The sequence below is a fragment of the Larus michahellis genome, chromosome 9, assembly GCF_964199755.1.
Source record: "Larus michahellis chromosome 9, bLarMic1.1, whole genome shotgun sequence".
Lineage (NCBI taxonomy): Eukaryota > Metazoa > Chordata > Aves > Charadriiformes > Laridae > Larus > Larus michahellis.
The window spans coordinates 46,724,233-46,752,122 of NC_133904.1; the positions used below are offsets into that span (position 1 = coordinate 46,724,233).

General features: G+C 49.4%; 3 protein-coding genes across 5 annotated transcripts in view; 2 read left to right on the forward strand and 1 right to left on the reverse strand.

The window, feature by feature from the left end:
• OPHN1 (oligophrenin 1) overlaps positions 1-10,065 on the reverse strand; it is a 68,968-nt gene extending 58,903 nt beyond the window's left edge. For both annotated transcript variants that reach the window (XM_074599638.1, XM_074599636.1), the window contains exon 1: positions 9,765-10,065. In XM_074599638.1, the coding sequence (XP_074455739.1) occupies positions 9,765-9,918 (154 nt within the window). In that variant the 5' untranslated portion in view covers positions 9,919-10,065. The remainder of the gene's footprint in view (positions 1-9,764) is intronic.
• Positions 10,066-10,309: 244 nt separating this feature from the next.
• Positions 10,310-18,349, forward strand: YIPF6 (Yip1 domain family member 6). Its single transcript, XM_074599639.1, has 7 exons — positions 10,310-10,442; positions 11,305-11,433; positions 11,974-12,052; positions 12,479-12,521; positions 13,527-13,652; positions 13,760-13,917; positions 14,512-18,349. Exons 1-7 carry the CDS (start codon positions 10,404-10,406, stop codon positions 14,628-14,630), a joined length of 693 nt encoding a protein of 230 aa, XP_074455740.1. The 5' UTR covers positions 10,310-10,403; the 3' UTR covers positions 14,631-18,349.
• Positions 18,350-19,365: 1,016 nt separating this feature from the next.
• Positions 19,366-27,890, forward strand: part of STARD8 (StAR related lipid transfer domain containing 8) — an 87,619-nt gene continuing 79,094 nt past the window's right edge. Inside the window, exons 1-2 of one of the 2 annotated variants that reach the window (XM_074600254.1) lie at positions 19,366-22,554; positions 24,356-24,909. In XM_074600254.1, coding sequence (XP_074456355.1) covers positions 24,394-24,909 — 516 coding nt within the window. In that variant the 5' untranslated portion in view covers positions 19,366-22,554; positions 24,356-24,393. Of the gene's footprint in view, positions 24,910-27,890 lie in introns of both variants that reach the window. The other variant, XM_074600253.1, reaches the window with a different exon arrangement.

A 27,890-nucleotide genomic window follows, 5' to 3' on the forward strand; every position in this document is an offset into this window, starting at 1 on the left:
TCATCACAGGCTATTCATCTGCTCTTATCATCATTTGAACAACTCATGACTGCACATTCACCTGCATGGAGAATTCCGTGGACAAAAAAAGACACCAGCCACAAAGGCAGTTTATGAATGCGCCCCAGAAGGGAAAAGCCAGCATGATCCGGGGGCTTGTCGCTCCCAAAGGAGGAACTCAGCCCACAGTGGTGAGGAGTCTGCAAGGCAAAACAGAAGCCCAGGTGGAAAAGTCCACCATCACCAAAAATGAGAAGTTTCCAAAAAGCTTTCCCCTGCATACGTATCAGAAACTCAAATAGAAGGTTTACACTTTTGAAACACTGATTTAATGCTTAGTAAGAAAAATAACTGCCGGCTGCTGAATATCATTAGCCGTTTCAAAGGAGCTTTCCTTTCAGCGTGTTCAACGTCTCTAATATAGCACTGCTTGTTTGCAGGAAAGAAGTTTGTCCTTTTTTCCTATAAACCTCACACTTCTTCAAACTGCATAGAAACTTTGTACTTCCCAAAGGCCGTGCTGAAGGGCAGCGTTCCCGGCAGCGAAGGCACCGCTTCGGCAGCACGTGGTGCTGCAGCCCAGCATCCACGGCACGGTCTCCCCCTTTTCCCACTGGGGCCATGGGCCATCTTGGCACTCCGGCTCCTCCTCGCCGACCAGATCCACAGCCGGGCAGCCAGAGATCGGTGCTAGTGCCATGTTCTCTAGGTAGGTACAATGTGTCACAGGGCTGAGGAGCAGCACGGCCAGCATCGTGCTGCGGAACGAGCGGGACTGCTGTTGTCGCTCCATGAAGCTGGGCTGGCACACAGCAGGACAGAAGCCACCCGTGAAAGGCTTGTGGGCGAACGTGGGATGCCACATGTGTAGTTAGCAGCGTGCTAGCAACAGAATTAATAAAATATTCCAAAAATTTCTCAAGAAAAAAAGCCAGAAAAGCTGAGTCTTCACACAGTGACTCAAGAGGAAACTCTTTGGTCAGCAGCAGCGCTGCTGTGAGCCCGTGGGCTGTCAGACACATTACAAAACATGGATAACACCCACATCCTCCCAGGGAAGGAGCCAGGAAAGGCAACAGAGGATGGATGAAAAGCTCTCTGCATGTCTCGTGTGTGGCAGAAGAAAAAAAAAAATATACTTAAACACATGAAAACGACTTAACCTCTTGCCCTGACCCTTTGTTACGATGTATGCAGGCAAGCTCTCGGGAAGAGTATCGGGGCACTGACTGGTCTGGAAAAAGCCATCACAAAATATTGTGGTTTGTCTTAAGCTGGACCAGAGCTGGTCCAGCCTGTTCACCCACCCCTGCGCCGGCAGGGAGAGGGCTGGCGCGTGGTGCTGCTGCCGAATCTAACAAACACACATCAACAAGCCCCGAAACAAGGGGTAAGATACACCTCGCAACTGGGGTAGGCAGATCCTGTGCGGCCTCCTTGTCTTTACTGCCTGCATCTGAAGATACGGCTTTGGCGGCTGGGGGGAGGGCTGGCTTTTTGGAAGGGTTTTTTTCTTTTTTTTTTCTCTATTGTTTTTTAGTTTCTGGTTAGAGCATGTCTGGTTTAGATTTGCACCAACTTGAGGCCCTAGATTCTGTGCACAGTGCCTACAGCCCCGGAAAACGAGCTGCTTCATCGACTGCTGGCTGCAAAGAGAATCCCCTCTTCCCACCTGTCCTAAGGATGCCCACAGAGCACAGATGCTTGCCAGGGAGAGCAGCGCCAGTGGCGCGTGAGCTGAAGTCCACTGCATTGACATAAAGACACAGAAACATTTTTTACAGTTGAGCATGGCTTCGGAGCTGCTTCGGGGGGCAGGGAATTTGAACTCCCACTCCACTCAAAGGCAGAGACACAGGCCCATCGAGGAAAAAAAGGTGATGTGATTTTTTTCCAGTGGAAGGAATCACATCTGGTGGATATCGTTATGCACCTCCTATTAGGTCAATGATGCCAGAGTACTTCCAGTATCACTTCTGTAAATGGTATTGTGCAGAATACTGTGGTCTCTCCCACATACAGAAACTCACACACACATACACTTTATCTACCCGAGGCCTCCCAAGGTCTCTGTGTGAACAGCTTCCAGGTGTTCCTGCTATCATCGTTGCCATAAGATGGTGCAAACCACAGCCTGCAGCGCTGGAGCACAGCGATACTCAGGAGCACATAAGTCTCCAAATTCTCAAGAAGACATTTTCATTCTATTACTGCAGGCTTCTCTTTTGCAGAGGATCCTCATTCCTGGCTAAATTAGCACGTCCTTGATGTCTTTAACTTACTGAGTGTAATTGGTTTAGGTCTGGGAGGTGTTTAGGTGCGCACAATATCACTGTAAAGCAATTGATTGTTTTTAAGCTGGGTATAGGTCTGATGTCTCTTCAGATAACTACAGCTGAAAAGTTAGGAGAAAATTTTAAAAGTTAGCAGCAGTACCCAGAGCCCTTACTGGATGAAATCCCCAGTGAGGGCAGAGAAGACCAGCAAAGAGCGGACAAGTACAAGGAGAATGCATTATTGCTAGAGGGGAGTGATGTATTTTCCAGCAAGTCATTTTTCCCCTGCTCAAGTCCAGAAACAGCTTAACACTAGCTGCTATGGTGTAATGTGCTCCAGGAGCAAGGGGGAAGGTGTCCCCGCAGCAGTGAGCCAGCCCCTTCTGGAGAGTCAGCCCAAGGCAGCTCCTCCCAGTGCCACCAGCACGGGTGGAAAAACAGGTCCACAGTGAAACTAAAGATTTTAGTGATGCTTCAGTGGGAAAGCGTGAGGGAACAAGGAACAGTTCTGCGTCTGTGTTTCTCCTCTGCAATGCTTTCTCCAACATCCTTCATTTGGAAGGTGACTGATAAGGCAGTGGGGCTGACACCCAGCTGAACTCAGCCCCGCTCTGGCCAGGAGCGCTCAATGGCTTGCTCCGTCTGCAGCTCCGGGCTCAGGTTCCCCCTAAGCTCTAATAACGACGAATCCCATCTCCAAATGCAGGGATGGCAGACCAGCCAAGCTAACGAGGCCTTACTCAGCTGATTATACCCAGCCAGGGCCAATTTGTTCTGAGAGTTGTGCCTACTGGTACAGGGTCTGATCCTGCATCCGTTCAAGTCCAGGCTTGGACACTGACTGTTGCTGGGGCGCAGCATCAGGAGAGCGCAGGATACAACCGGAGCAGAAAGAAGAGGACGGACCGATTTTCAAGAATTCAGATCCGCTGAGCAGCAGCTGCATTACCAACCCGGGCACACGACCAGCCCCTTCACACTCACCTAGTCAGTGGCACCAGAGAAACTGCTTATACAAGTCTTGTTTGGACTCCAGATTCCTCGGGGTACACTGGGCAGTTTAACGAGCGGCTTTCCACGAGACAGAAGGCCTCTGTGCATCCACACGGACAATTTCTATGCGCATCTTCATTAATGTGCCATATGCTGGCTCACAACTAAGCTGTCTTTGTGGGACAGGATATTTTTAATGCAGGCGCCTCGATGCCAAGCTCTGCCTGGAGTGCAGAGCTAATGTTTGCCTGGAGAGCTGCAGCTTTTCTCGTGCCAGCAGAAGGGCAAGCATGGGACAGACTCATTCCTCTTCCTCCTTTTCCAGAAGAGCTTTAGGTTTGTTCAGACATAGACAAAAACCAGCGTCTAGCTGTGACATACTATAGTAACAAATTCAAGCCTTTGTCTCTACAGACTTTACATGAACCAGCACATCGGCTTTCTGCAGGAACTGGGCAGACCACTCCAAGGCTGCTTTAATCTCATTAAAATACCACATTCTGTTAACACTCCGCTTTCTACACTCCAAGGCATTAAACCCTCAAGCATCACCTCTAACAACAGCACAGAAACCTGTTGAGAACAGGTCTGCCATGCTGAGGCCACAGAGTCCCCCAAGCCAACAAGCAAATTCCCACCCGCAGCACTGCGGTGCCGGACCTGTGGGGAAGAGGATGATGGTGGGACCTTCCCTGGATCCCCCATTCTCCCTCCTTCTCCCCTGTTCCAGGGGAAAAGCCCACCCAGTCCCTTTTGTTACAGACTGCCGTGTGCTTCACAGGCATAGATGCCTCTACGCATTCCTTTATAACATTAGGATAAAACGCTTGCACTGCCTGGGGAGGCTGGTTAATTGACATGCAAAATCAAAAACAATCTACAAAGCTTTATGCAGTACAGAAATAAAGTTCAAACCCATGTATGCAACATTTGCATGAGAACTCAAAGCTCTTCCAGCTTCAAAGGACAGTTTACACCATTGCAGCACTTGTACATTAATAAAAAGAGCCTCAACTTGACATTTCTCAAACTCCATTTGATATATAATTGCAAGAGAAGATCAAAGACCAGGGGGAAATAGATGGCTTTGCATTACCACACACATAGCAGAGTGCAGCGAGCAGGAGAGATTCCAAGAAGACCAACGTATCGAGCCACAGAGAGAAAACGCTGTAAAGAAGCCGTTCTTACAACAACGACGACGCTACACAGTCGCCTACTTCTGCTGTCCTTGCCTGTGGCCTCAAGCACGCAGCCTGCAGCGAGTCTTGCCTGTGATGCCAGCACTGGCCACCGCGGCATGGGGCTGTGAGCTCCGCGACACAAACCAGCTGCTGCTGGGGACGGATCCCCGGTGCCTACGCCGAGCCCTGGCCAGCCCGAGGGGATGGACACCAGCCCAAGGGGACAGACACCAGCCCACCATGCTCTAAGCAAGGCAGACCTCGCAGTTTCCGAGCTCGGCTTTCAGGGCTGAGTGAAGCAGCCCTGCAGCAGCGCTGGCCTACGGACTGACAAGGAACTGTGTCTCAGGAGAAGATGCTGGCCGGCCACCCCAGCCCCGGGAGGAAGGCTAACCCCCCAGCCCCTCTCCCTCCCCAGCCAGGGCCAGGTCACAGCGGCTTCAGCACTGCCACCGCAACGTATGGGACCAGACTGTCACTTGGCACTACCAGCGACTCTGCGTACTCCTGGCATGAAAAAGAAGGGATGCATCCAACTTTACAACAAAAATAACTCACATTTCTGTGTCAAAGTAACTTACTTGCTGTTGCTGACTTTCATGCCCAAGATGATTACAAATCAACAATATTTTTCTCTGCTTTAGTCAGTTTAATTTCTCATTTGGCACAGCCTTAGACTTAGTCATCTCATGGTGTCCCACATATAGTCAGTTGTCAGGGGTTTGTCAGTCAGCAAGAGAAAAAAAAAAACACACTTAAAGGCAACAACCGTGTGACTGTAAGTGCATGAGGACCCACATCAGAACATGGGGAGCTGCACGACACTCAGGAGGGCTCTACACATCATATTTTATTTTATTTATTTCAGCAGGAAACATGTCAGAGTTGGGTGGGTGGAGTCGAACCAGTTTCTCCTTATCCCTTGAAAGGCAAGAGGAGTTTAAGGCACCGAAGTGCACCCCTCATTGGAGTAAGAGCCCCCTGCTTCAGACAAAGCCCTGAAGCACTACCTGCTCTGCAAAAGGGTAAACTGAGGCACACAGCAGACCAAGGGGAGCTGAAGTTGCCCCTTACTGCCTCCCTCCTCCGCAGAGAAGGACGGCATGACTAAAACCACGAGCACAAACCTTCCCATTCGTGTGAGCTGGGGCAGCTGGGGAGGGGCTTTCTGCAGCCCCCAGAAAAGCCTCCTCCAACGCACGTGCTTTGGAGAAGCACAAGCCATGGCTGCCACTGGAAGCCATCCTTCAGTCCTCTCCCCAATCCGAGCTAACCCGTGCGGGAGCTGCTCCTGGCTCTGCCTCACCGCAAACCCAACAGAGGCAGGGCTTTCCAGGGACGGTTTCCAGTGCTGGCCCCTGAACAACTGCAGCGGGCAGAGTACTCCCTCCTGCTTCTCCCTGCAGAGGAGCAAGAGGCGGGGAAGCCCTGCTGCCTGGGAAAGCACTTACCCTGCGGCCCTGGCTGCACTTCCAGCCGCTCCCCGGATTGGGGAAGGGAAGGGAACGGGAAGGCAATTTCAGCTTTTCATGAGAAATGTGAAGGGAAGCTGAAGTCGTCAGACTTCTGAAGAGGAGTGGTAGCTCGAAAGCAGATGAATTTCCTTACCAAGGCCCATGTCCCCCCGCCATGGGTCCCTGCTGCCCTTGCCTCCCCAGCTGGGAGTTCAGGAGCAGCAGTTTCAACTTGGCATCCAGCAGGACCAATGCCTCCAAGCTGTGCTGACAGATGGACTCCCTGGAAGGGACAATCCCCAGTAGATCTCCATGCCATTCTTCTCCTGCGGAAGGGGGGGACTTGCCTCTCCTCTCCAGAATAGTGAGTGGGCACCCACGAGCAGGGTTCCCCTGAGCGTTCACTCATCTCCTTGAAAAAGCGCTGGGCGCCTGCACCACTCCTGCATGCCACACATAGGAATCACTGAGGGAAGGGGATTAAATGATATTTCATCCAGATCAAGAGGAATTCTCCTCTGAGGGAGGGCCTGGATCTCAGCGAGCCTTGAGACCACTGGGTATAAACACCAGTAAACAAGTCTAGAGTAAAGACGTGGCTGCCTCAAAACTGCTGCTCCCCGCAGCACATCGCAGCCAGGTCACACTCGCAGTGATTCACCGCTCGCCATCGCTGACCACGCACGGGATGCAGCGGACGGGATTAAAACTGGGAAATGGAAGGGACTACGTGCATTTGTAAAACAAGCAATCCATTTAATTAAAACAGCGCACCTACCAGCTAGACATATAACACTGGAAGCATTTAATATTACACATTAACAATTCCATGGTACCTGAATGACTTGTTTAAAAAATTTGCACTCAAGTTCATGTATTAATTTGCTACAAATCCAATTATGGTGAATTAATCTACCAGTAAAAGGGCTACAAAAAAAAGTCAAAAGACATCCAAAAATCTCCAAATAGAAGTCACTGAAGTAGCACTTGTTAGACGATGGATGACTAGCTTGTGCTGCTGACATTATAAAATGATACCACATGGGGCTTTTTTTCTTTTTTACCTTCTAGAGACTCTGCTGGAACACTCCTAATATTTTACTACCCAGCAGGTAGGCTGAGACAACTTTAACTGGCTGGACACTTGCAACAAGAACACTGTCAGCAACCAAGAAAAGAACAACATACATGCTATGTATGGCAGACAACTCAAAACCACCCGGCTTCACCCAGAACATGAACTCCTAGTCCTGCAGAACTCATGTAGTCACACTCACTTTTTTCCCTCTTACTTGGCAAACGGAAAATAAAAGACAGCTTTGGGCAGTCTCAGGTTTTTGAGTCTCAGTGTGGACTGTGCTTATGGCAGATCACATAAAGCCCAGCAGATCCTACTTTCCCACAACGGGGAACTGCATTTCTTTTCTTGGCGAGTATTGCTGCGCTTGCATAATTTACGCGGATGCATGTGTTTGTATCCAGACTGTGCTGCACCCGAGCCTTTTGTTCAGCAGTTTCCATCACCACGTCAGGCTGAAGAGCCGGCCAGCTGGAGACAGCAGGTGCTTGACATGTCTACAAGTCTGAGCAAAACAGGGGGACCGATTTGCTTTAAATCTTATGTTGGAGTTTATTCAGTAATTAATCAGCAAACATGCAGACAATATATACATCTGTAAAGTCACCAGAGGTCTGAACTCAGTAAGTGAGTCAATGCTTGGAACAGTTTGGCCAAAGGTTTAACCAAGAGGGTGCCTCACCCATTAAAAGGGTAAGGCAGAGGACAGGACCTCTGGACAGATAACAGGTCCAACTGGAACAATCATCATAATTAACCCTTTACCCTTGATGAAGGGATCTCACTCTCTCTCCTGGTAAGACTATCACCACCTTTGCTTCCCAGCTACTGCGGGACGGATCCATCCCACAGCACTGCTAAGGGGCAGAAACGAATCATCAGCCATCGCTGTCCCTGAGCAGGAAGCAGAACTTACCAGCCATCAGCCCAAGGTGTTTAGTCAATGAACAGTGAGTAGCCCCAAATTCCTATTTGCACTCCCACATGGACAGGATTCAGAGAGGAGGGCCTAGAATTTTTTTAAAAGTTATTTGTTAACTAAACGGGAAGGGGTGCCGTGCCCAGCAGTCTGCTCTGACAGACCACCCCCCTGCCGGCTGGCTCAGCTGCACTCTTAAAAAAGGAAAGCAGCACAAAACCACCCCCACAGCATTTCAGGCAAGAAATGTGCTCTTTCCTCAGTTCTGGGGGGTTATCTGTGCTGTCTGGGTGTACTCAGTTTCCTTCTACTTTTTCCCTTCCTCCTTGGCCAGTCTCACTGGGACTGGTCTGCTGACCCAGCAAAATCCTCTCACATCCCTACTCCAAGCGCAGCATTAGGGTTTACAAACATTAAAAAAGGAAACAGTTTTGACCAAAGCAATGAAAAAAAAGCAAATTATTTACCTTAACAAGCACGCTTGTGAATATCGCTTTGGTTTTCATTTTGTTGGGTTTTTTTCCCCTGGACTGGGCAGAGATTTGGGGTTTTTTTGTAGTACATTTTAGCGTCTTAACAGCCCTATGACGTCTGCTGTTTCAGTCACACTAGCTTTTGTCTTCACTGTTTTCCAGATGGGCAAACACAGACTATTCCAGCCATGGCCTTGATAACAAGGAAGCTCTGAATTATTCTTAACAAAAGGGCAGCAGCTAAACCTATTAATACCAACTAAAAACCAACCAGCTGGCAAGAAAAACAGCGCATGATCTGAGTCTGCCCCGCTAATTTTTTTTTTATTTGTCTTCACTTGGGCTGATGCAAGTGCAGCATTCATAGCTGCTGCGCTATCATACACCTCTGGCCATATTTTTATGCACATTCATAAAAGCGGAGAAGATGTGAGAGATGACATGGGAAAATAACACCTACAGCTCTTGGGGTGAGGGGGAATCTAAGCAGAAGGACAGGTCAGTAAAGCATCAAACACGCAGGACTGTGTGGTTTCAGATGGCACAACCTGGCCCAGGTACCTCTGATGGTCTCAGTCAGTACTTCTGAACAAGTGACTCCCTTAAAGTCAACACTGAGATCGACATTTAATTGTAAAAAATTCTCATCGTTGTTAAAAAAAAAAGAATTCACCCACAACAAAAGAAGGACTAAGGACTATCCCTGGATGGAGCCCTCTCGTTCCCGCAGCAGGCCACCCCAGGGAAGCAGGGCTGGGTGACGAGGTGACCCGTGCTGCCCTGGCCACGCTCCACCCGTTATTTGCTGAATCAAAATAATCAAGCGTCTTCCCCAGACACGAGATTATTCTCCTTAAATGAAGGCGGTGCCTGGGAGAGCTCAATGGGCTCAGCGGCTGGTGCCCTGCGACACCGCCAGTGCCAGCCCAGCTCACCCGGACGATGGAGTCTGACCTGTCCCCTTGCGGGGCCACCTCCGGATGGACCCCCAGGTGTGGCGGGAGGCAGGGTTTGCTGCCCATGGCCTGCCAAGCCCACCCCGACGCGATGCTGGTGACGAAGGCAGCTGCCAAGCGCCGGGTTATGGGGACAGGAGGCAATGACGGCAGCTGCCAAGCATCGGGGTATGGGGCATGAGGCTCCGCGGGAACCAAGCCGAAGGTGGGCTTCCAGAAACGCCTCTGCAGGGTTGTGTTCAAGAAGGAGAAAGCCCAGGACAGAGAGGGGCCGGCTCCTGCACCCGCAGGCCCCATCCCCGCACCGGCGTCGGTACCAAACGGCACATCGCCGGCGGTGACGGGCTGGACGCGGCCCCCGGGCCCTTTCCGCTCCCCACCCCGCAAGGCTGGAGACCGCCGGGCCCCCGCCCCGCCGCCGCCCCGCTCACCCCGTATGGCGGCGATGAGCGCGTTGCCGTCCTTGATCACCTCCTTGATGAACTTGTTGGTCCGCTCCAGCTCCTGCTCGTAGCACTTCAGCCGCTCTCGGAAGTCGGGGCTGTCCAGGTAGCAGTCGCTGAACTCCAGCGGTGGGTGCCCCATGGCTCCGCGGCGGCCGCTCCTCCCGCCGCCACCGCCACAGCTACCGCCGCGCTGCGGGCGCGGCTACGGCCCCCTCCCTCCGCCCCGGGCGGCCATGCCGCCGCCCCGGCCCCGCCCCGGCCCTGCCTGCCTGCCTGCGGGGGCCGGGCCGCACTGGGCCGTTGCGCCGGGGCTGAGGCGACCCCCGCCCCGCCCGACCCCCGCTTCCGGCCGCCCCACCGCTGCCGGGACTTGTAGTTCGGCGGGGCCGGCCCCGGGCACCCCACACTCCCCCCCCCCGGTGCCTCCCGTCCCGCCGGGCCGCCGCAGCCCCTCGCCCCGAGCCGGGCCACGCGCGCGCGCCGAGGGCGCCCCCTGCCGGCGGGGCGGAGCGGGTGGGTTCCCATCGCCGTTGCCATGGACGCCCTCGGCGGTGCGTGACGCGGCTACGGTCGCGGCGCGGGGTGATGACGTAGCACGGCCTCCACGTCGCCTGGGCAGCCAAGATGGCGGCGGCGGAGGGGAGCGGTGCCGGGGCTTCGTTGGTGAGTGGGGCAGCCACCTCCGTCCCTCCGGGCGGGCCGGTGGAGCTCGCCTGCGGGGTTGGGGCTGCGGCCCGGCGGTGTTTGCGGAGCTCCGGGCGCTCTGGGCTTGGGGGCCGCGGGCGGGCTGGCAGGGCCGGGGCGGGTCGGCCTCGGCCCCGGCCCGCCCTCCCTCCCCGGAGCAGGGGCAGGCTGAGGGGGGAGCGGGGCGCTGGGAGGCCCGGCCGCTGGCTGGCAGGGAGGGCAGGGACAGGGAGCCGTCGGCCTCCGGCCGCTCCCTCCTGCGGCTTACCCCTGCCCTGTCTGCCCCAGAGTCCGCTGTGGAACCGGTCGGGCTGTTCTTTGTTTGCTTCCATCTCTGTGAACTCGAGTGCTTTCACTTGCCGCTTGGCTGGCGGAAATAATTTTCGTTCGCGTTTGGCGTTTAACAGCCTTGAGTTTGTGCTCGGGCTGTAGATGTCTGTACAGTTTCTGATGAGTTGTTTCCCCATGGAGTCTGTGAAAGACAGTGTACCCCTGTGCGTTGGTGTGGCTGTACATCTGTCAGGCATTACATTGTTTAAAAAACACAAACAACCTTTTTATTTTCATTAGTTGTTGCTGTCTAAATAAAGGACAGAAAGGTTATTGGGAGTTACTGAAGGAAACAGAAATGCTTTGCTTATACATATCTACTCACTTCTTTAGACTGTGAGCTATTTAAACTGAGTGGACAACATTTGGGCTCTGTTGTTGACTGTGTTATTAAGTTATATCTTTGAATTCTGAGTAGTTGTTTTCATCCTAAACCCAGCTGAAAAACATCTGAAGTGAGTATGATCTGGTTTGTATTTCTTTCTTTCTAAAGATTTGAAAATACATTTAGTTTGCAGGTCTTGCAGATGTGTCGATATCTGAAGACATTCCGGTGGAAGGGGAGATTACTGTTCCTGTCGGATCTCACTCTCCTGATGAAGACTTCTCCACACTGGATGAGCCTGTTAGGGATACTATTGTGAGTCTGTGCCGCTGTCTACAGTAAAACACGTGTTTTCCTGATGTCTCTGGCCAACTGTTATGCAAAAGCTGTAATTTTTGCATAGCTCTACTTGACTTGTACTTCGTTGTAAGTTTGGGGATTATTTTTTTTTTTTTAGAACTAGCCATGTAAAATGAATTCTTGCAGGTCAAAAAATATCTGAATAACAACCCCAAAGTTTCTCTGTGATCTCAAAACCTTTGCAAGGCTGAAGGCCTCAGATGGAGCTTGGAAGAAAACTGTCCCAGCTGATAGGATTTTTCATTAATTTTCTTTTCCTAGAGGAGCAAACAAATTATTGGTCTTAGTTGGGTGTTATTAGAAGATATAATATTGTGGTCGTTAAGGAATGCAGAAAAAGGGGGCATTGTTTGTTGCAGAGGATGCTACAGAAATCTTTGGGTTGGATCCTGTCTAGATTTACCATTGATACTGCTTCACTTCTGTCTTTCTGTTTTGTTTCTGAGCTGTGATTTTTATGAAGGGATAAATTAAAGTGTTTCTTCTTTATTTCAGATGAGAGATCTGAAGGCTGTTGGGAAGAAATTTGTCCATGTCATGTATCCAAAGAAGAGCAGTGCGCTCCTCAGAGACTGTACGTATAAAACGATTTTCAAAATTTTGAAAGAATGTTTTGCCAACAGACTTTGCCTACATCGAAGAAGGGAGAGTTCATGGGAAAAGGGATCAGAAGCGTCTGTTGCGTGTTCTTTCTGTTGTAGAATGCGTAATAGCAAACGTGAAAAATCAGAGAGTTACCAACGGTCTTTAAAGGTGGAACACTTTAAATGTGCTAGAGTATGTAGAACAGGTAGCTTTAACAGTTGGCAGGCTTTGAATAAATTATCTTATAGAATATGGCATAAGATGCTAAATAAGAGAATTATAAGAAAGTGTCATATGGAAAATGATACATTGGGAGTTGGAAAAGGTGCTTTATTACTCCCAGTAATGAAATGGGGGATCATTCTATCTATCATCTAAATTATATTTATGATTTTATTTTTTCCTTTACCTACAGGGGATCTTTGGGGCCCTTTGGTGCTTTGTGTCTCGCTTGCGCTGTAAGTACCTATAGTGGATGGATTTGGGTTTTTATAGTCTTTTACTTTGGAGAAATGAGAAATTAAAAATGTGTTGAGATCAAGTTCCTCTAATCCTTCTCTGGTCTTCTGCAAACACTGCCTGTTTAGTTTTTCTTATAAAACGTGTTTGTGACACTTCAAGCCCATTAGGACCTCTCTTCTTTAAATTTAGGATTTAAGGGTGAACTCTTCCTAGTCCCCTGTCTTAAGAATTATTTTACTGAAAGGTATCCTGATTCATGTTGTCCTTGATTCTGATGCATTTGTCTGGCTTTGACCCTAAAACCTTTGTCTAAGAGCTGCAGTGTGTGTGCTACATATCCTGGAGAAGAGATGGAAAAAGAGAGGCTGTTGTAGGATTTCATAGGTGGGAGATGATGGTGGCTCCCAGGAGTTGCTTGTGCTCCACTGGAGCATATGTGTGCAGATCTGCCTGTGTCAGCATGGAAATGTTGGTGATATCAACAAATTGAGGCGCACTTATGTACTTAAGGTACAGAAACCATCCAGTAAAATGTTGGTAAAGCTTTAGCAGAAGTACACAGTGTAATTTAAATATTCAAATCAATGTATACTCACTTTCCCAGGCTTTGCGTTGCTTGTGTCCTGTAGTTATTACAAGCTTTCCTTAAGGCTTTCGTGTTTTATCATGCACTACTTTGCCTGCTTTAAGAGGTTATCAAAGTTTTGGTACTTTAATTTTCATGTTTTAGCCTGCTATCTATGGTTTTATTCTCCCCTACGTGCTCACACAGTCTGCAAAACAAGTAAATGAATGGACTGAAATGCACTCGGTTGAGCCACAGCCAATTTCCTTGTCTATACAAAATTGAGGATACTACTAAAAATAACAGATAAAAAATTATTAGTCTGCAGCCTAACTGGGGATCAAGGTTTTGGGCTTCTATTCTGCCATCTACTCCAAGTCTATGAAAACTCAGTCATTGACTGCAAATGATTCCTTTTATCTGTTACCTACAACAGGATGCTTCAGGGTGGATCTGCAGATAGTAAAGACGACGGAGGGCCCCAGTTTGCTGAGGTCTTTGTCATCATCTGGTTTGGTGCAGTTGTCATCACACTAAACTCAAAGCTTCTCGGAGGAACTATGTGAGTGCTGGTTTATTTAGTAGCAGTTAAAATGCTCCCATGTGTGGAGTTTCTGCAATGCTTTGGTTTGACTACTTTTTTTTCCCCTTTCTGTCTCTCCATTCCAGATCCTTTTTTCAGAGCCTGTGCGTTCTGGGTTACTGTGTCCTGCCCCTGACAGTAGCAATGCTGGTGTGCAGGCTGGTACTGCTGGCAGGTTCTGGGACTGTCAGCTTCATTATACGTCTTATTGTAGTAGTAGCTATGTTTGGCTGGTCAACGTTAGGTGAGTACCTTTTTGCGTTATAACGCTGTTATGTGCGCTTGAGTAGTGCGGTGCTTAAGGAGGTAGATCTGCAAGCGTTCTGTTAGGTAAAGGCAATGGGTATTGTAGTTTAAGATGTTTCCTAGGCTGCTGAAGTGTTGTAGAAATAGTTCTTCCAGTCCTTGTGTTGTCAGAGATTCAGCCTCTGCCTATGCTCCTGTTGATTTTCATGGTCATACGCAGATTGCCTTTGGCAGAAGGACAATAATTTAATATTAAACCCCATGTGAGACTACTGGGTATTTTATTCCGTTATCTATGTTATAAATACTATTAGAAAATGCGAATTTTATACAGATGCGTTTGCATTATTTTCCCGTTCTTAATGTGTAAGTATGACTCTTGTTACAGAATGTTAATCAGCATTCATCTTTCTATATGATACAGTTTTAATTGGTGATTATAGACCATTGGTATTGAGCAATGGATTACTCTGTTTTCTCTTTCAACGTAACTGTGATGCAGATCCTAATTCAAAATTATTAACATCTGCAGTGGATCTTAGAATTTTAGTTTTATGCTGCTCACATTTCAAGTATTTTTCTTTTTCACCAGCATCTACAGCTTTCTTGGCAGACAGTCAGCCTCCAAACCGCAAAGCTCTTGTTGTGTACCCCATCTTCCTCTTCTACTTTGTTATCAGCTGGATGATTCTCACCTTTACACCTCAGTGATCTCCGATCAGAAGAGACTGTGTAATACGGACTGAAGTTTTTTCATGAACGCTGCTGCAGTTAATCGTTGGCTTTATCTCTTTCTAATTTATATATATATAGATATTGTAAAAAGGCAGGTTATGGGATAAAGCCAGAGAACTGCAAAAATTGGTTGTTTGTGTGTCCCTCTTTTTGAAAGATACAGAGGTCCAGCTGCTGAGGGGTTTTTTATTTAGCCCTGCTCTTTAGTTGTGTTAAATAAAAAATGCCCACCATGACAGGGATTATTCCGCCTGAGGAATAGAGTGGGAGATACTGGAATTTCCAGATGTTGGGTAGATGAAGAAGTTACAGGATCGCATGACTTGGCAGAATTCTTGCCTATGCTTGGATTCTCACTGAAGATGAATATGCCTTATGAAATAATACAACTTCATTGCTGTTATGTGTTGGGTAGGGAAGAAATGTGTTTGACTTCATTTTCATTCACTTACAGAGTGGTGAAATGTATATGAAGTGCATCATAGGACTGTGAGCTTTCACTTTGAAATCAGATTTCAGCGAAAAAATTGGGTCCATTTTGCAGTTAATTGGAGCTGGGCGGAAGGGAACTGCCTTTGCTCATAGTTGTGTGTTGTGTATTTATGTTTCATCCCTTCATATGTCAAGAAAAAGTGTTTCAGCCAAATGCCTTCAACACCCTAGTTACACTGACTAATCCACGTATTGCGTGACAGGGAGGGTGTTTACACTGGATAGTTACAAATCTTTTCATGTGACCAGAGATTAGGGAGTTAAAAGTCCTGGAGAAACAGTTAAGACTGGTTTGCAACAGGCACTTGTCTGTCATTCTGCATATTGAGAATGGAAATTTGTGTGGAGAGTACCAAGTGTGTGTATATATATGTTTAAAAAGAAATAATTGCGTGAAGTAAGTTGAGGTTTTGATACCCAAGATCTTTGGGTGCTAACATACCACACCAGGACTTATGCTGGAAAGTTTTAAAACGGCTTGGAGGAAGGAAACTAAATCATAATGAAGGTGGTGGCTGCTATGAAGTAGGATGTGAATTCCAGTCTTAACTGCTTGTATGTGACTCTTCATTTGGTTGTTTACATCGACAGCATTTCAACATAAATGCATATGAATTCGCATATTGTTTCTTTGTACTTATATGTGAGAAACTTTTCTATAGCTTTTCTTGGTTGTTTTTTTTTTTTTCCTTAATACTTTTTGTAAAAGGGGAGGAGGTTTTCTCCTCCAGTTCCCTGTAGGTGCACTTATGTACCTTGCCTGGAGAACTATACGCAGGTGTACAAGTGTGCCGTTTATATTTCAGCATAGGTATTGAGACCTGGGGAATTGCTTTTTGAAAACGGTACAGAAATTGTTTATCTTGTCCATTATTTTCAGTAAGCAATTCAAGAGGAGAGCTTTGAAAAATCTGGGTGTGGAAAAGCTGCTGTTTAAAATGTCACTTTTCCTGAAAATGAGCATCGTATTTCTTTTATCCTGTAGTAACGAGGGTAGACCTGAAGTGGATGTACGTGGGTCCTGCTGATGTGCAAATATGCCTAATTTATATTATGTATAAAAGTGCAGTTTCTGCTATGAGCACTGTAAGTCTTTGGCAGTTGGGTTGGAAATTTGTAGATGTGCAGCTTAAAATTACAATTTTGCATTTCTGGGGGTGTGGAGAAGAGAAGAATCAGTTGGTCTCTGCAGGGCCCCAGCTTTGGTGCGGAACGGTTGTTACCAGCGAGCATGTGTGAAGCTGATGCCTGTTCTTGCCACCTTCCTTACGCTGTGGTCTGTGGCTGTTGTAAGGTGCTGCGAAAGGACCCGTAGTATTTCATATACGTGGGTATAAAATGGAAATAGGGAATTTTTAAACTTCCATTAAATTATTACTGGTATGGAAAGTGATTTTTCTTTTAAGTGCACAGTTCTCCATGTATTTAAACATTAGTTTAGCTTTGTGAAACTGAAAAGAAATATTCAAGGGAAGTTGATTGTAAAGCTATTGATGGCTACAGTGGGATTCTCTGAACCAAATCTTTCTTTCCTACTGCAGCACAAGAATTTAACTATACTTTTTGAGAAATCCTTGGAATTTATCTCTGTAGTGTCTTGTGACTTAAGCTGGTACTATATCTGAAAGATAATCAGAGTAACTTTTAATTGATCCAGTATCTTTTTGAAAAGAAGGAAAATTATTTTTAAGAGTTAAAATCCTCCCTTTTTCTTTGCTTGTTTTTCACTTAGGTGTAAGTCTCATCATGGTTTGTTCTGTAACAATGCTCTTGGCTTATACAAGAGAGAAAAAAATTATTTTTATATTAACTAGATTTACTTTTCAACTGGTCACCTACATTTTTAGTCAAGAGGTGTTTTTAATCTGGAAGAATAGGCAGAAATCTACTGGTTATATGGTGAAGGTGTAGTTGGTTTTTGACTCCTGACAATCCTTCCTTAGTGTGGAGACCAGCTTCTAAAACTGTAAAAAGAGTGGATTTGTATCACTGAAAATGTAACTTGCCCGAAGGTTTTTAGCTGGCAGGATGCAGGTAGGAAACTAGATTTTCTGAGTTTTCATGCCTCCAGTTGAATGAAGTTACATGTCTTATGTACGGTGGGTTTTTCAATCGTTGTTTCCTCTAGCAGAGAGTAGAGAACGTTAATGTCCCTGGCCAGGAGTTCCAGTTGCTGTAGCTCATTGCCTGATTCACCTTGCTTCTCTCATCTTTCCGTCATGTGAGATGTGCGTGATGCCAATTCGCTTAAAAGCACGCAGTATAATAGTAAAAATAAGTCAAAAATAATTTCCCCACCACAACGTTATAATCGGTTCTGGAAGACCTTCACTAAGACTGGCTTGGCCTTTCAAGTTGATAATCTATTGAAAAACGTAGCCCTTTTTATAAGTAGAATATAACTGCTTAAAAAGGCAGAGAGAGCAAGTGATGAGCACCAGTGGAAATGAGCGTCAGATTGATTGATTGAAGATTAACTGTCTTACGTGACTTCAAAAAAAAATTAAGAGCCAATTTAATTTGTTCCTCAGCCAAACTGATGTTCTGTAGAGCCACCAGTTTTCCTGAATTGGCTCTCCCCTCAGCAAACAGGTAGTTCCCAAAACGAACTAGATGTGGGCACGTTAAAAGCAGGATTGAAACATTTCAGGGTTAGGCAAATGAAATAGAAACAAGCTTATTTGATATTTACAGACTGGCTAGAGTTCATGTTGATGGTATACCTTTAAAATGATGGTATTGCATGAGAGCGCTGAGTCCCTGTTCCTGGAATGGTGCTTCACGTTGTTCAGCCAGTTGCAGACCCCATTCCTCCAAAAATGCACGCAGGTAAGTGATCCTTATAACTGCAACACAGACTTTCAATTTGTTATGGAAATGTATGTGATAACTCAACTGTCATGCTTTCCGAGGGGAAAAAGTTTCTTCCTCCTTGTTTAAAGCCAGCTGAGGGAAGGGTAGCAAGGAGAAAAGCAGGTATCTTGCCTTTAATGAAGTGTTTTAACTTTTCTCTGGAGAATGTGGATGATTTTCTGATGCACAAACCAGGCTTTCTTTCCTACTGAGATTTTTTTTTTTTAATACTGTTTATCAGCTGAAGTTGTTGTATGTGTTTGAATTTAATTTTCATCTATTTAATACCAGTGAAAAGAATTTATTTGTTTTAACTTTAAAATTTATAAATTAAAACACGCTGAAAGGCATGTGGGCGGTCGTACGTGTGGATTAAAAGCACTGAGCGCGCTGTACTTCTGGTTCGCGGTGAGGAATGGCCCGTCCCACAGGAGCTCCGTGGGCCCGGGTGCGTGGGTGGGGGACAGCACCTTTGGCTGGCAGAGCCTCCCCTAAAACCCGCAGGACTCCAAAGGGATCCTGCCACTACTGGACAAAGAAAGGCATTTTATACGGGCTGGGAGTTTGGAGTGAATTAAAAGAAGGTGGGGCAGGAAAACAGCTGAATTCTCTACTGCTGTGCCTATGGAATGCTTTTAAGCATTTGATTTGTGTGTCTGTGCATCAGTGAGTTAATAGATGTTGGGAGGAGCGCCAGGGTGAGGTGTAAATCCTTTTTCCCTGTGCTAGAAGACTGTTGCTGCTGTTACAGATGCATGTAAATATTTGATGTTCTTACGTTCTAGCCAGTTGTGCTAATGTTTTCTTGGAGCGAGGACCAGAGCAAGTGCTGGTCTGTGTGTGCTGGGCCTTTGTCCCACGCCGGGCAGTGCTGTAGGGGATCAGGACTTCTGTGGAGGGGAAAAAAAGCCCCAAAGGTCTTGTTACAGGTCCATGAGAGATGCCCAAGCGCCGGTAACCCTCAGGTTCTGCAAGGACGAGATGCTGAAGGGGAGGTGTGTATTGATAACAGCGGCGGGACAGAAGGGGGAAAACCTCCCCGAATCCCTGCCCCGACACCGAGCGCTCTGTACCGCAGAGCAGGACACGTCAGACAAATCTGCCAGAACCCATCGAAGCTGAGCCATCACGTCAGTTTGCTCGTGCTTAAATCTTGCCTGTACTCCCATCTGGTCACAGATTCTCCGAAGGGCAATGGACAGCTGGGATGGTTTACCCATAAATAGGTATTTGTGCAGGCAACCCCTCTCTCGTTGCCTGCAGCTTCGGGGGAGGGAGGTCTCGGTAACCCCCTAGTGGAGACAAGTCCGCCCAAGGGATGCTTACGGGGACTCGGTGCGCCGTGATTAAAGTGGGAGGGGACCACGGGTGAAGAGAGAGCAGAAACTTGGTAGGAGGGTGGCCTAATAAACGAATAGCAATTAAAAACCATCCCGACCAATACTGGAATTTGAGGCGATCACCTGAAGTACGTCCGGGCTCTTGCACTGCGCTGTGCGGTGACAGTGGGGACGCTCCTGTAGCAGCCTGGCATCTTGGCTGAGGAGCCTTGGCTTGGGGGTGGTGGCAGCAGGGACATGGCTAACCGGGTTCCCGGGCCATTGTTGTTGGGCTGGAGAAAGCCAAAATGTCCTAGCGGTCACAAGAGGGCGGCATGACCTTGCAGTCCCCTAGAGCTTGACTTTTTCTCTCTTGTTTTTTATTTCTCCTCTTGGCTTTTTTTGCTCCATCGGAGGAGATTTAGGATGTGGCAGTCTGTTCTTTGTGTTCTCTTTTTAGCAAGGACAGCTGCTTGCAGGGAGCCTCAGGGAGGTGAGTTACAAGCTTCCAACCTCAGCCATCATCGACGTGGGAAGAGACTTGTACTGTTGTGCCTGACCGGCTATGGGTCTGCCTTTTCTGAAATATTTATGCAATTTTGAGCAAGATGGTTTCTTTCATTCAACGAGGGGCATTTTTTTAAAAGCCTAATTACTATGGCAGTGGGGAAATGATTAAGTGTGTCTCTCTCTTTTTTTTTTTTTTTTTTTTTTTTTTTCTCCTCCCAAGATGATAAGATATGCGTTAAAGTAACCTCACTTAGAATTGTGAATAGGAAATCGTTAAGACCTCACAGCCTGGGGAAAGGTGAAAGGCTGCACTTTGAACCCTCCCCGGGAAAGCAGTGGGGCCGGAATCCTTGGACTTTCCTGGCTGGCGGGTGTGGGCACAGCTGAAATCCTGTCTCAGGGGGGCAGCGGCTGGTGCTGGGGGGTCCGTGCTTCCCGTGCGCCTGGGGCAGGTTGGTGGCGGTGAAGAGGAGTCGCAGCCCACTGGCAGGAGCACGGCTTTGTCCTCAGCAGCCGCCGGTGCAGACAGCTCTGAGCCATGGTGGGGATGCTCTCCAGGAGAATGGGTCTGGCCTGTGGTCCTCCCACGCGCTGTGGGGAACCAGTGCTAAAAATGCAACTCTTCTGCTCAAAAGAAGGTGTTCCTGGATGCGACTGAGTGGTTAGTAATTACACTTTATTTGGATAAAGCTTGAATTTCAAGTTTGCATGGAAGGGTGTGTAGGAAGGGCACCTCTTCAAAGGAGGGGCGTTCCCCTGGCCAAGTGGGAGACTTGAAGTGCACGGAAATCAGCAACCAGGCACCATTCCATGACCATCTGCACTCATCCTACCTGACCGTTGAGGTAGAATGGTGGGCACTCATTGGAGAGCAAAGGCTGCAGCTCCAGCTGGGGGATCTGCACCATCTACCCCAGCGGTGGCCGATGTCTCCACCCAGACGGAGCTGCTGAAGGGAGAGGCTGCTGTGCAGACCTCAGACTGCAGGAATTGCCTCGACCTTTCTCCTGGGGCAGGAATAGGCGGCACAACCGCCTCCAAAAAGTGTGCCCAGGTAGAGGAACTACTGCAGCAGGTGGCTGAGCTGCAGGAGCGGGTGAGGAGGCTGCGTGGCTGAGGAGGAGTTAGATAGTTGGTTCCCAGTGCAGCCTGCAGTGGACCAGTTGAATCTGGTGAGTCAACAAATGGTTACAGGACTGGTGCCACTGCCAGGGGTTCGGCTGCTTAGACCATGGGACTCGCTTTGAGAAATCAGGGTTACTGGGGGCTGATGGGGTCCGTCTGTCAGAGAAGGGGAAGAGCATCTTTGGTCCAAGGCTTGACAAGCTCATGAAGAGGGCTTTAAACTAAAGTTGCCAGTGGAGGGGAAGCTCAGTCCCTCCCAGTCCTACCTGTTTGATGCCAGTGCCAGCAAGAAATGCCCAGAGCCTGAAGAAGGATCGCAGGTCAGCAGAACACCTGGAGTGTAGCACAAAGGAATTCCAGCCAGTAAAGTCAGCTTCATCGGGGTCCAATTTAAGTGCCTCTATGCAAACAGATATGGGGAATAAACAGGAGGAATTAGAGACATGGGCATGCCTGCAGGGCTGTGATCTTATTGGCAGCACGGAGATGTGGTGGGATGGCTCCTATGACTGGAGTGTTGGAATGGAAGGATACAGACCCTTCAGGAAGAACAGACAGGGGAGATGAGGAGGGATTGTTGCCCTGTATGTCCATGACCAGCCAGAGTGCATGGAGCTCTGCCTGGGGGTGGATGAGGAGCCAACTGAGAGTTTATGGGTCAGGACTAAAGGGAGGGCAGGAACAGGTGACGTTATAGTGGGGCTCTGCTACAGGCCATCCGACCAGAAGACTGAGCGGATGGGCCCTCTACAGACAGATAGGAGCAGCCTGATGTTCACAAGCCCTGGCCCTCACGGGGGACTTCAACCACCCTGGTATCTGTTGGAGGGTCAACACAGCAGGGCATAAGCAATCCAAGAGGTTCCTGGAATTTGTTGATGATAACTTCCTTCTCCAAGTGATAAAGGAGCCAACGAGGAGAGGTGCCACACTGGGTCTTGTTCTTACCAACAAGGAGGGGCTGGTGTGGAATGTGAAGCCCAAGGGCAGCCTTGGTTGCAGTGACCATGAGACGGTGGAGTTCAAGATCCTTAGGGCAGTGAGGAGGGCGCACAGCAAGCTCACTACCCTGGACTTCAGGGCAGCAAAATTTCACCTGTTTAGGGATCTGCTTGGTAGAGTACCATGGGGTAAGGCCCTTCCAAGCCAAACCATTCTATGATGATCTTTTTCCCCAAGGCTGATCTTTTAAGGCTAATATTCTGTATGCTGGCTTGTGTGTTGGGGCAAAAGAATGGTGCAGGTAACAGTCAAGGGAACGTCTTTCCCAGTAAAACCAGGGGGTAATTCATCCGGGGAGCCTGTTGGCCGCTGGCACAGCGAACCAACCCACAGTTCCTGACCTTTGCCTGCCTTGATAGGTGACTGATGCAACGGCTGCAGAGGCTGGAAGTCGCTGCAGAGGCTGGAAGTCAAACCAGAGGCTGCTAAATCTTCATGTCGCTTTTACTCTGCCCAGAGGCAAGGCTGTGTGTCAGGAGCGTGGGTGCAGAGCGTTTGCGCTTTGGGGTGCTCAGTTCCCCGGGAGCGTGGTGGGACAAGCCTTCCTGCAGGCACCGAGGGGAGCTGGATGGGGCTCGGAGCTGTGCCGAGGAGAGCAGGTATCTCAGCAGAGACGCTGGAGGATAACATCGCTGACGGGAATGGTGTGGCAGGGAGCTCGTACACGCGGGGCTGCTGGTGTTGACAGACGTAAAGGTCGCTGCGTTGCTTTGCTGTCACCTTGTCTGGGGGGCAGTGGCTGTGCTGAGCAGGGGCTCGGCGTGTGTGCAGCAGGGGACGGGACACTGAGAGACCGGAGTAAGAAAACTCTTTGTTTCCGGGGTTTACTCCAGGTTTTGCTCTCGATCTCAGAATAAAAAGCTATTAAAAAAATACACTTACCAATGTGGGAAAGATAGCTTTGTTATTTCCACCTTGGTTATTTTCCTTGAACCTTGTCACCCTCTGCCGGCAATTCAGAGTTCAAAGCCATTCGCTCGCGCAGGAAAGCGAACAGGGACGGTTTTGTTCAGGGTGTTACAGCCTCCCTGTGCCTGGCACTTCGGCACATCTGCCTCTCTGAGCCTTCTGTGTCTGATAAGCTGCTGTTTGTGCTGTAGACCGAAGCGAGGGAGCTGAATGTCAATAGCAGCCTTGGGGACAGTGCAGCAGATGCAGGCGGGCAGAATCCTGTCACCCTGATGCTCTGTTCTCAGCCCAGTGTTGGCGGGGCTGGGGGACGAGCTCTCCCAGGACTGCCACCATGCCTATGCCTGGGCAGGAGGAGATGGAGCCATCACCATCTGTCTCAGCTGAACACCTCCTGCACGTGCAGAAGGTATGGCCTCTGCTCCTCCTGGGAGGCCTGAGGCAGCATGTCCTGAGCTGCACGGGCTCAAAACAAACCTTCAGACTCCTCCAGACAAAACATGTCTCAATGAGACCCCTGCAGACCCCAATCTCTTCTCCCAGTGCCACTTTGCTGGCAGCGGGAAGAGCGTAACATGAAACATGGGCTCTCTCTGAAAGGGTAAAAGGAATTCTCTACAGAGAACTGCTGGAGAGGGGACAGCAAAGGGCTACCAAGATGATGAGGGGACTGGAACACCTCTCTTATGAAGAAAGGCTGAGGGATTTGGGTCTTTTCAGTCTGGAAAGAAGACAGCTGAGGGGGGATCTTATTAACACTTATAAATACTGAAAGGGTGGGTGTCAGGAGGATGGGGCCAGGCTCTTTTCAGTGGTGCCCAGTGACAGGACAAGAGGTAACGGGCACAAACTTGACCATAGGAAGTTCCATCTCAACACGAGGAGGAACTTCTTTCCTGTGAGGGTGGCAGAGCCCTGGCCCAGGCTGCCCAGAGAGGTGGTGGAGTCTCCGTCTCTGGAGACATTCCAAACCCGCCTGGAGGCGTTCCTGTGCCACCTGCTCTGGGTGACCCTGCTCTGGCAGGGGGTTGGACTAGATGATCTCCAGAGGTCCCTTCCAACCCCTGCCATTCTGTGACTGTGTGATTTCAAGAGAAAAATGAAGAACACAAAACAAAGGTAGGAAAGGGCTGAGCCACAGTCCCAGCACGATTGCATGGATAGCAGCATCTTTTGCAGAAGGTGTCTTAGCGGACGACATACAGGGAACTGCTCCAGAATACAGAGCTGTTGCTAATTACTGTTGTTCCCATGTGCACAAGGTATTTTAAAACACCTGACTGAAAGTTAGGCTAGCAGCGTGCTGCAACCTCAGAAACAAGTGGTGCAGGGTCTGGATGCTCCAGTGAGTAAAGCATGGACATACCTGGAATAAGGACAGTTTCATTCTTTTCTAGTTGAATGGAATGGAAAGGAAAATGAGGAAAAGCAAAATAAATGTCATGTTCTGTGTGGCTTTTTTTAACAAGTTATGGTTTTTTGTATTGCCAGTTTTCCCTTTGTCAGGCGGTGGTTTCTGTCCATGAACAATGGAGGTGAGGAGAACTAAATGCCAAGCAAAGCCACCTGCGTCTCCAGGGCAGCAGGACGAGCTTCTGACCTGGCACTGCTCAAGGGATGAGGAAGATGAGGAAAACGTCTATGGCTTCTTCTGTCGGAGGAGCAGCGAGCGCAGTGCCGAGGATGAGCCTGACTACACATCGATAGATGACGACTCCTCGCCTTCCCTGGGTGGATCTTTCCCCAGGGGAATCTGGGGGCAGCAGCCAGGATTTACCAGCCTCACGGAGGATCGTGCAGGGCACGGAGGGGATGCTACAGGCCAGGATAAAACTTTTGGCAGTGGTGAAGGGTTGATCTTTAATGAACTTTCTCTGCCAAAGCACGGACATGTGCTTGAGCATGGTGAAACAGATCCAGTGCGGCTGCTTGAGCTGCTCTGGGCAGACCTGGGGAGACACCACGACATCCCAGACTGGGTGGAAGATGAAGTTAATGCCTTCTCTCTTTCTCCTGGGGAAACGAAGACATATCCTGGCTGGCTGGTAAGAATATCTGTCTTTCAGGCACATTCACAACTAGAATTGAGGCACTTCAGAGCAGCGGTGACTGTGGGTGCCCATTACCTGCACCCTTGAGGCACCTGGCTGGTCCTGGCGTTGGGATGCTCTGGCAGATGTTGAGTGTCTTTGTCTTCTCTGCGCCCTTAACTCCTGCTTCAGGCTGGTGCAGTTCAAATCCAGTGCATGAAGCTGACTTTGTACCCTTTAACAATCAGTCTTATTCCCTGAATTGTTTCTATCTAAATAGGATCCAAGTGTGTGCTTGCCCTGGGGCGGTGGTTGAGGGGAGCAGGGAGAGCATCAAGGGACTGGGGGCAAAATGTATCCCCTGAGGGCTCGCAGGAAAGGCTGTCGGGACAAGCAGCTCTGCCCTGAGGAATCAGCACCGGATGGTTTCCTCTGCATTTGGGTCTGGTTGATCGCAGGCTTTGCTCAAGGCTTCTGCGGCTGTGGACCAGGAGGCTCCTCCGTGGGTGCTGATGGTAGGACTGCTCTGGCGTTGCCGAGGTGGCCGCTGGCGTGCTGCGCTCTTTTCCTGCCCAGTCTCAGCCTTGTTTCACCTTTGCTCCTGGGCAGGTTCATTGTCAGGAAGGAGCCTGTCTTCCTCTGATGTGGTTCTGGAAAGAGGTGTTTGCTCTTGCGCTGAGTCAAGCGGTTATAGCCGTGGCCAGACAGTCAGGACAGCGCCAGTAGCTGCCGCTGCGTGTCCTGCCTCGCCCCTCTCTTGCGTATGGCCAGGAGTTAATTTTCCCTGGTTTTCCAAAGGAGACTACGTGTCTGCTGCTCCGCCCCACGTCGGGTCTGCCGTACCAGGCACTGGGATCACCATGGCACTTGATGGTTTTCTTTGCACAGACATGGTGGCCTTCGTATGAGCCACCTTGAGACTGACGAAACCATCTCTAGAAAAGCAACATCCAAAACTAGGCTGAGACTCTCTAGCACCTGTCGCTTTCTCTTGCCATTGAAATAAGTATATGTATGTTTGTGTGTGTAGATACGTATATATGGAGACGGGCTGAGAGAGTTGGGTTTGTTCAGCCTGGAGAAGAGAAGGCTCCGGGGAGACCTTTGAGCCCCTTCCAGAACCTAAAGGGGCTACAGGAAAGCTGGGGAGGGACTTTTCATCAGGAGGTGGAGCGATAGGATGAGGGGTAATGGTTTTAAACTGAAAGAGGGGAGATTTAGATTGGATATTAGGAAGGAATTCTTTGCTGTGAGGGTGATGAGCCCCTGGCCCAGGTTGCCCAGAGAAGCTGTGGCTGCCCCATCCCTGGAGGGGTTCAAGGTCAGGTTGGACGGGGCTTGGAGCAACCTGGGCTGGTGGGAGGTGTCCCTGCCAGTTGGAACTGGATGATCTTTAAGGTCCCTTCCAACTCTAACCATTCTGTGATTCTATGTTATATGTCCTGCTTCATTCTTTGCTTAAGCAAGACAGGTCCTGCAAAGGAAAATGCACAAGGTAATTAGATTTAAAACTAACAGATCCCTGCTTAGAGCTGCTGCTTCTCCACCTGCTGATGGGCACCAGGCTGCGGTCCCTTACATGGTCCTGGGGGTCCCTACAAGCTACTTAAGCCCACGCACAGGCTGAATCTTAAAATATACCAACTGCTGTTGCCTTCCTAACAGCGCTTCTGGGCTCAAAGCTTGTCGCTTGCACTTCAAGGATCCAGGTTGTGCTCAGGAAGATGCTTGAGGTGTCACCAGTGCTCTGGCTGGAGCATGCTCATTCCCTCGAGCTCTGGCGCAATCCAGATTGCGCAGAATGGCCCACCCTCTCCCCACAAACCCCAAACACCTGGATCAAGATAAGAAGCCAAGAGCACATGTCCTGTCTCCCCTCAAACGTGTTTGGGAGTTTGTCGTCGTTCCCCGCCGCCGTGTGCTGGCACCGTGCAGCGGTTGATGGCTGCATTTGGGGTGGGAAGTGGGCTGGGTGCAGGATGGGCAGTGCAGCACAGCTGGCATCCCAGGCTGGGGCGTCCTCCCCCTGCTCGTGCCGAGGGCGGTCGGATTGCTGGAGGGAGCCGGGGGGCAGCGGGCTGCCGTTGGCGTGGCTCTGAAGGGCTGGCAGGCTTCTGGGGTGCTCTTGGTCCAGTCCACCTGCAGCACGTCCAGCCCCTGGCACAGGTGGGTGGCAGTTTGAAGGTCCCTCCGTCTCTGAGGAGGGAGTGGGGAATGAGATGGCTGGGTCTGGCTGAACAAGTGTTTTCTTGTGATCTTGAGCTGCCTTGCTGACAGGAGCCAGCGGGGCTCCCAGGGCTGTGTGAGCAAGGGCTTACACCAGGGCTCCTTGCTGCGAGAGGAGCCGTCACCTCCCGACAAAGTCTGTCTGGAGGAGAGGTCCATATTCCCTGCCTGACGGGACAGGGATGCTTCTTGGGGTTTTTTTCCCCACGCAACCCAAGAGATGGGAAATCCCTCCCTTGGACCATGCCCCATAGTTCACTTCCTGGCAGGTGTTGCTGCTGCCGCGGGGTGGCTCAGCTCCCGTGCTTTGTGCCGTGTAAAGGCAGGAGAGAAGCTGCTGCTGGGCTCCTCTGTGCTTCTCCTGCCGTCACCGATGCTGCCCAATGCAAGGCAGGGGTCTGTGATGATCATCTCAGTTTCTACAAGAAAAAAGCAGCGGGTGAATTTCAGAGCTCGGCAAGAGCTGCTCTGTTTCACTTGAACTGTGTTTTCTTGTTCTTTTCAAGTCTTATTCTGGCGTTCTGTGTTTCTGTCCCAGGTTCATAAACAGACGGCGCAACTATTTATACCATGCGCTTATTTAAAACCTGCCTCTCCCCATAATTCAGTCCTCCTTTAGGAGAACAAACGCAGTGGAGAGCTGGGATGGGGTTGCTGCCGCTTTCCTTCGCGGGGCTTTGGAATTCTTCACAACAGCAGCGACAGAACCCCAAAACAATGCAGCCCTGCGCTTGGCCTGGGGACAGCCTGGTCCGGCACCCAGCCCGCGG

Bases quoted from the DNA above. Each gene is read 5' to 3' on its own strand.
- YIPF6 (XM_074599639.1), top strand. From the start codon at position 10,404: ATGGCGGCGGCGGAGGGGAGCGGTGCCGGGGCTTCGTTG. The intron at 10,443-11,304 runs GTGAGTGGGGCA...AAATACATTTAG, and splicing joins GCGGTGCCGGGGCTTCGTTG to TTTGCAGGTCTTGCAGATGT. The intron at 12,053-12,478 runs GTACGTATAAAA...CTTTACCTACAG, and splicing joins CAGTGCGCTCCTCAGAGACT to GGGATCTTTGGGGCCCTTTG.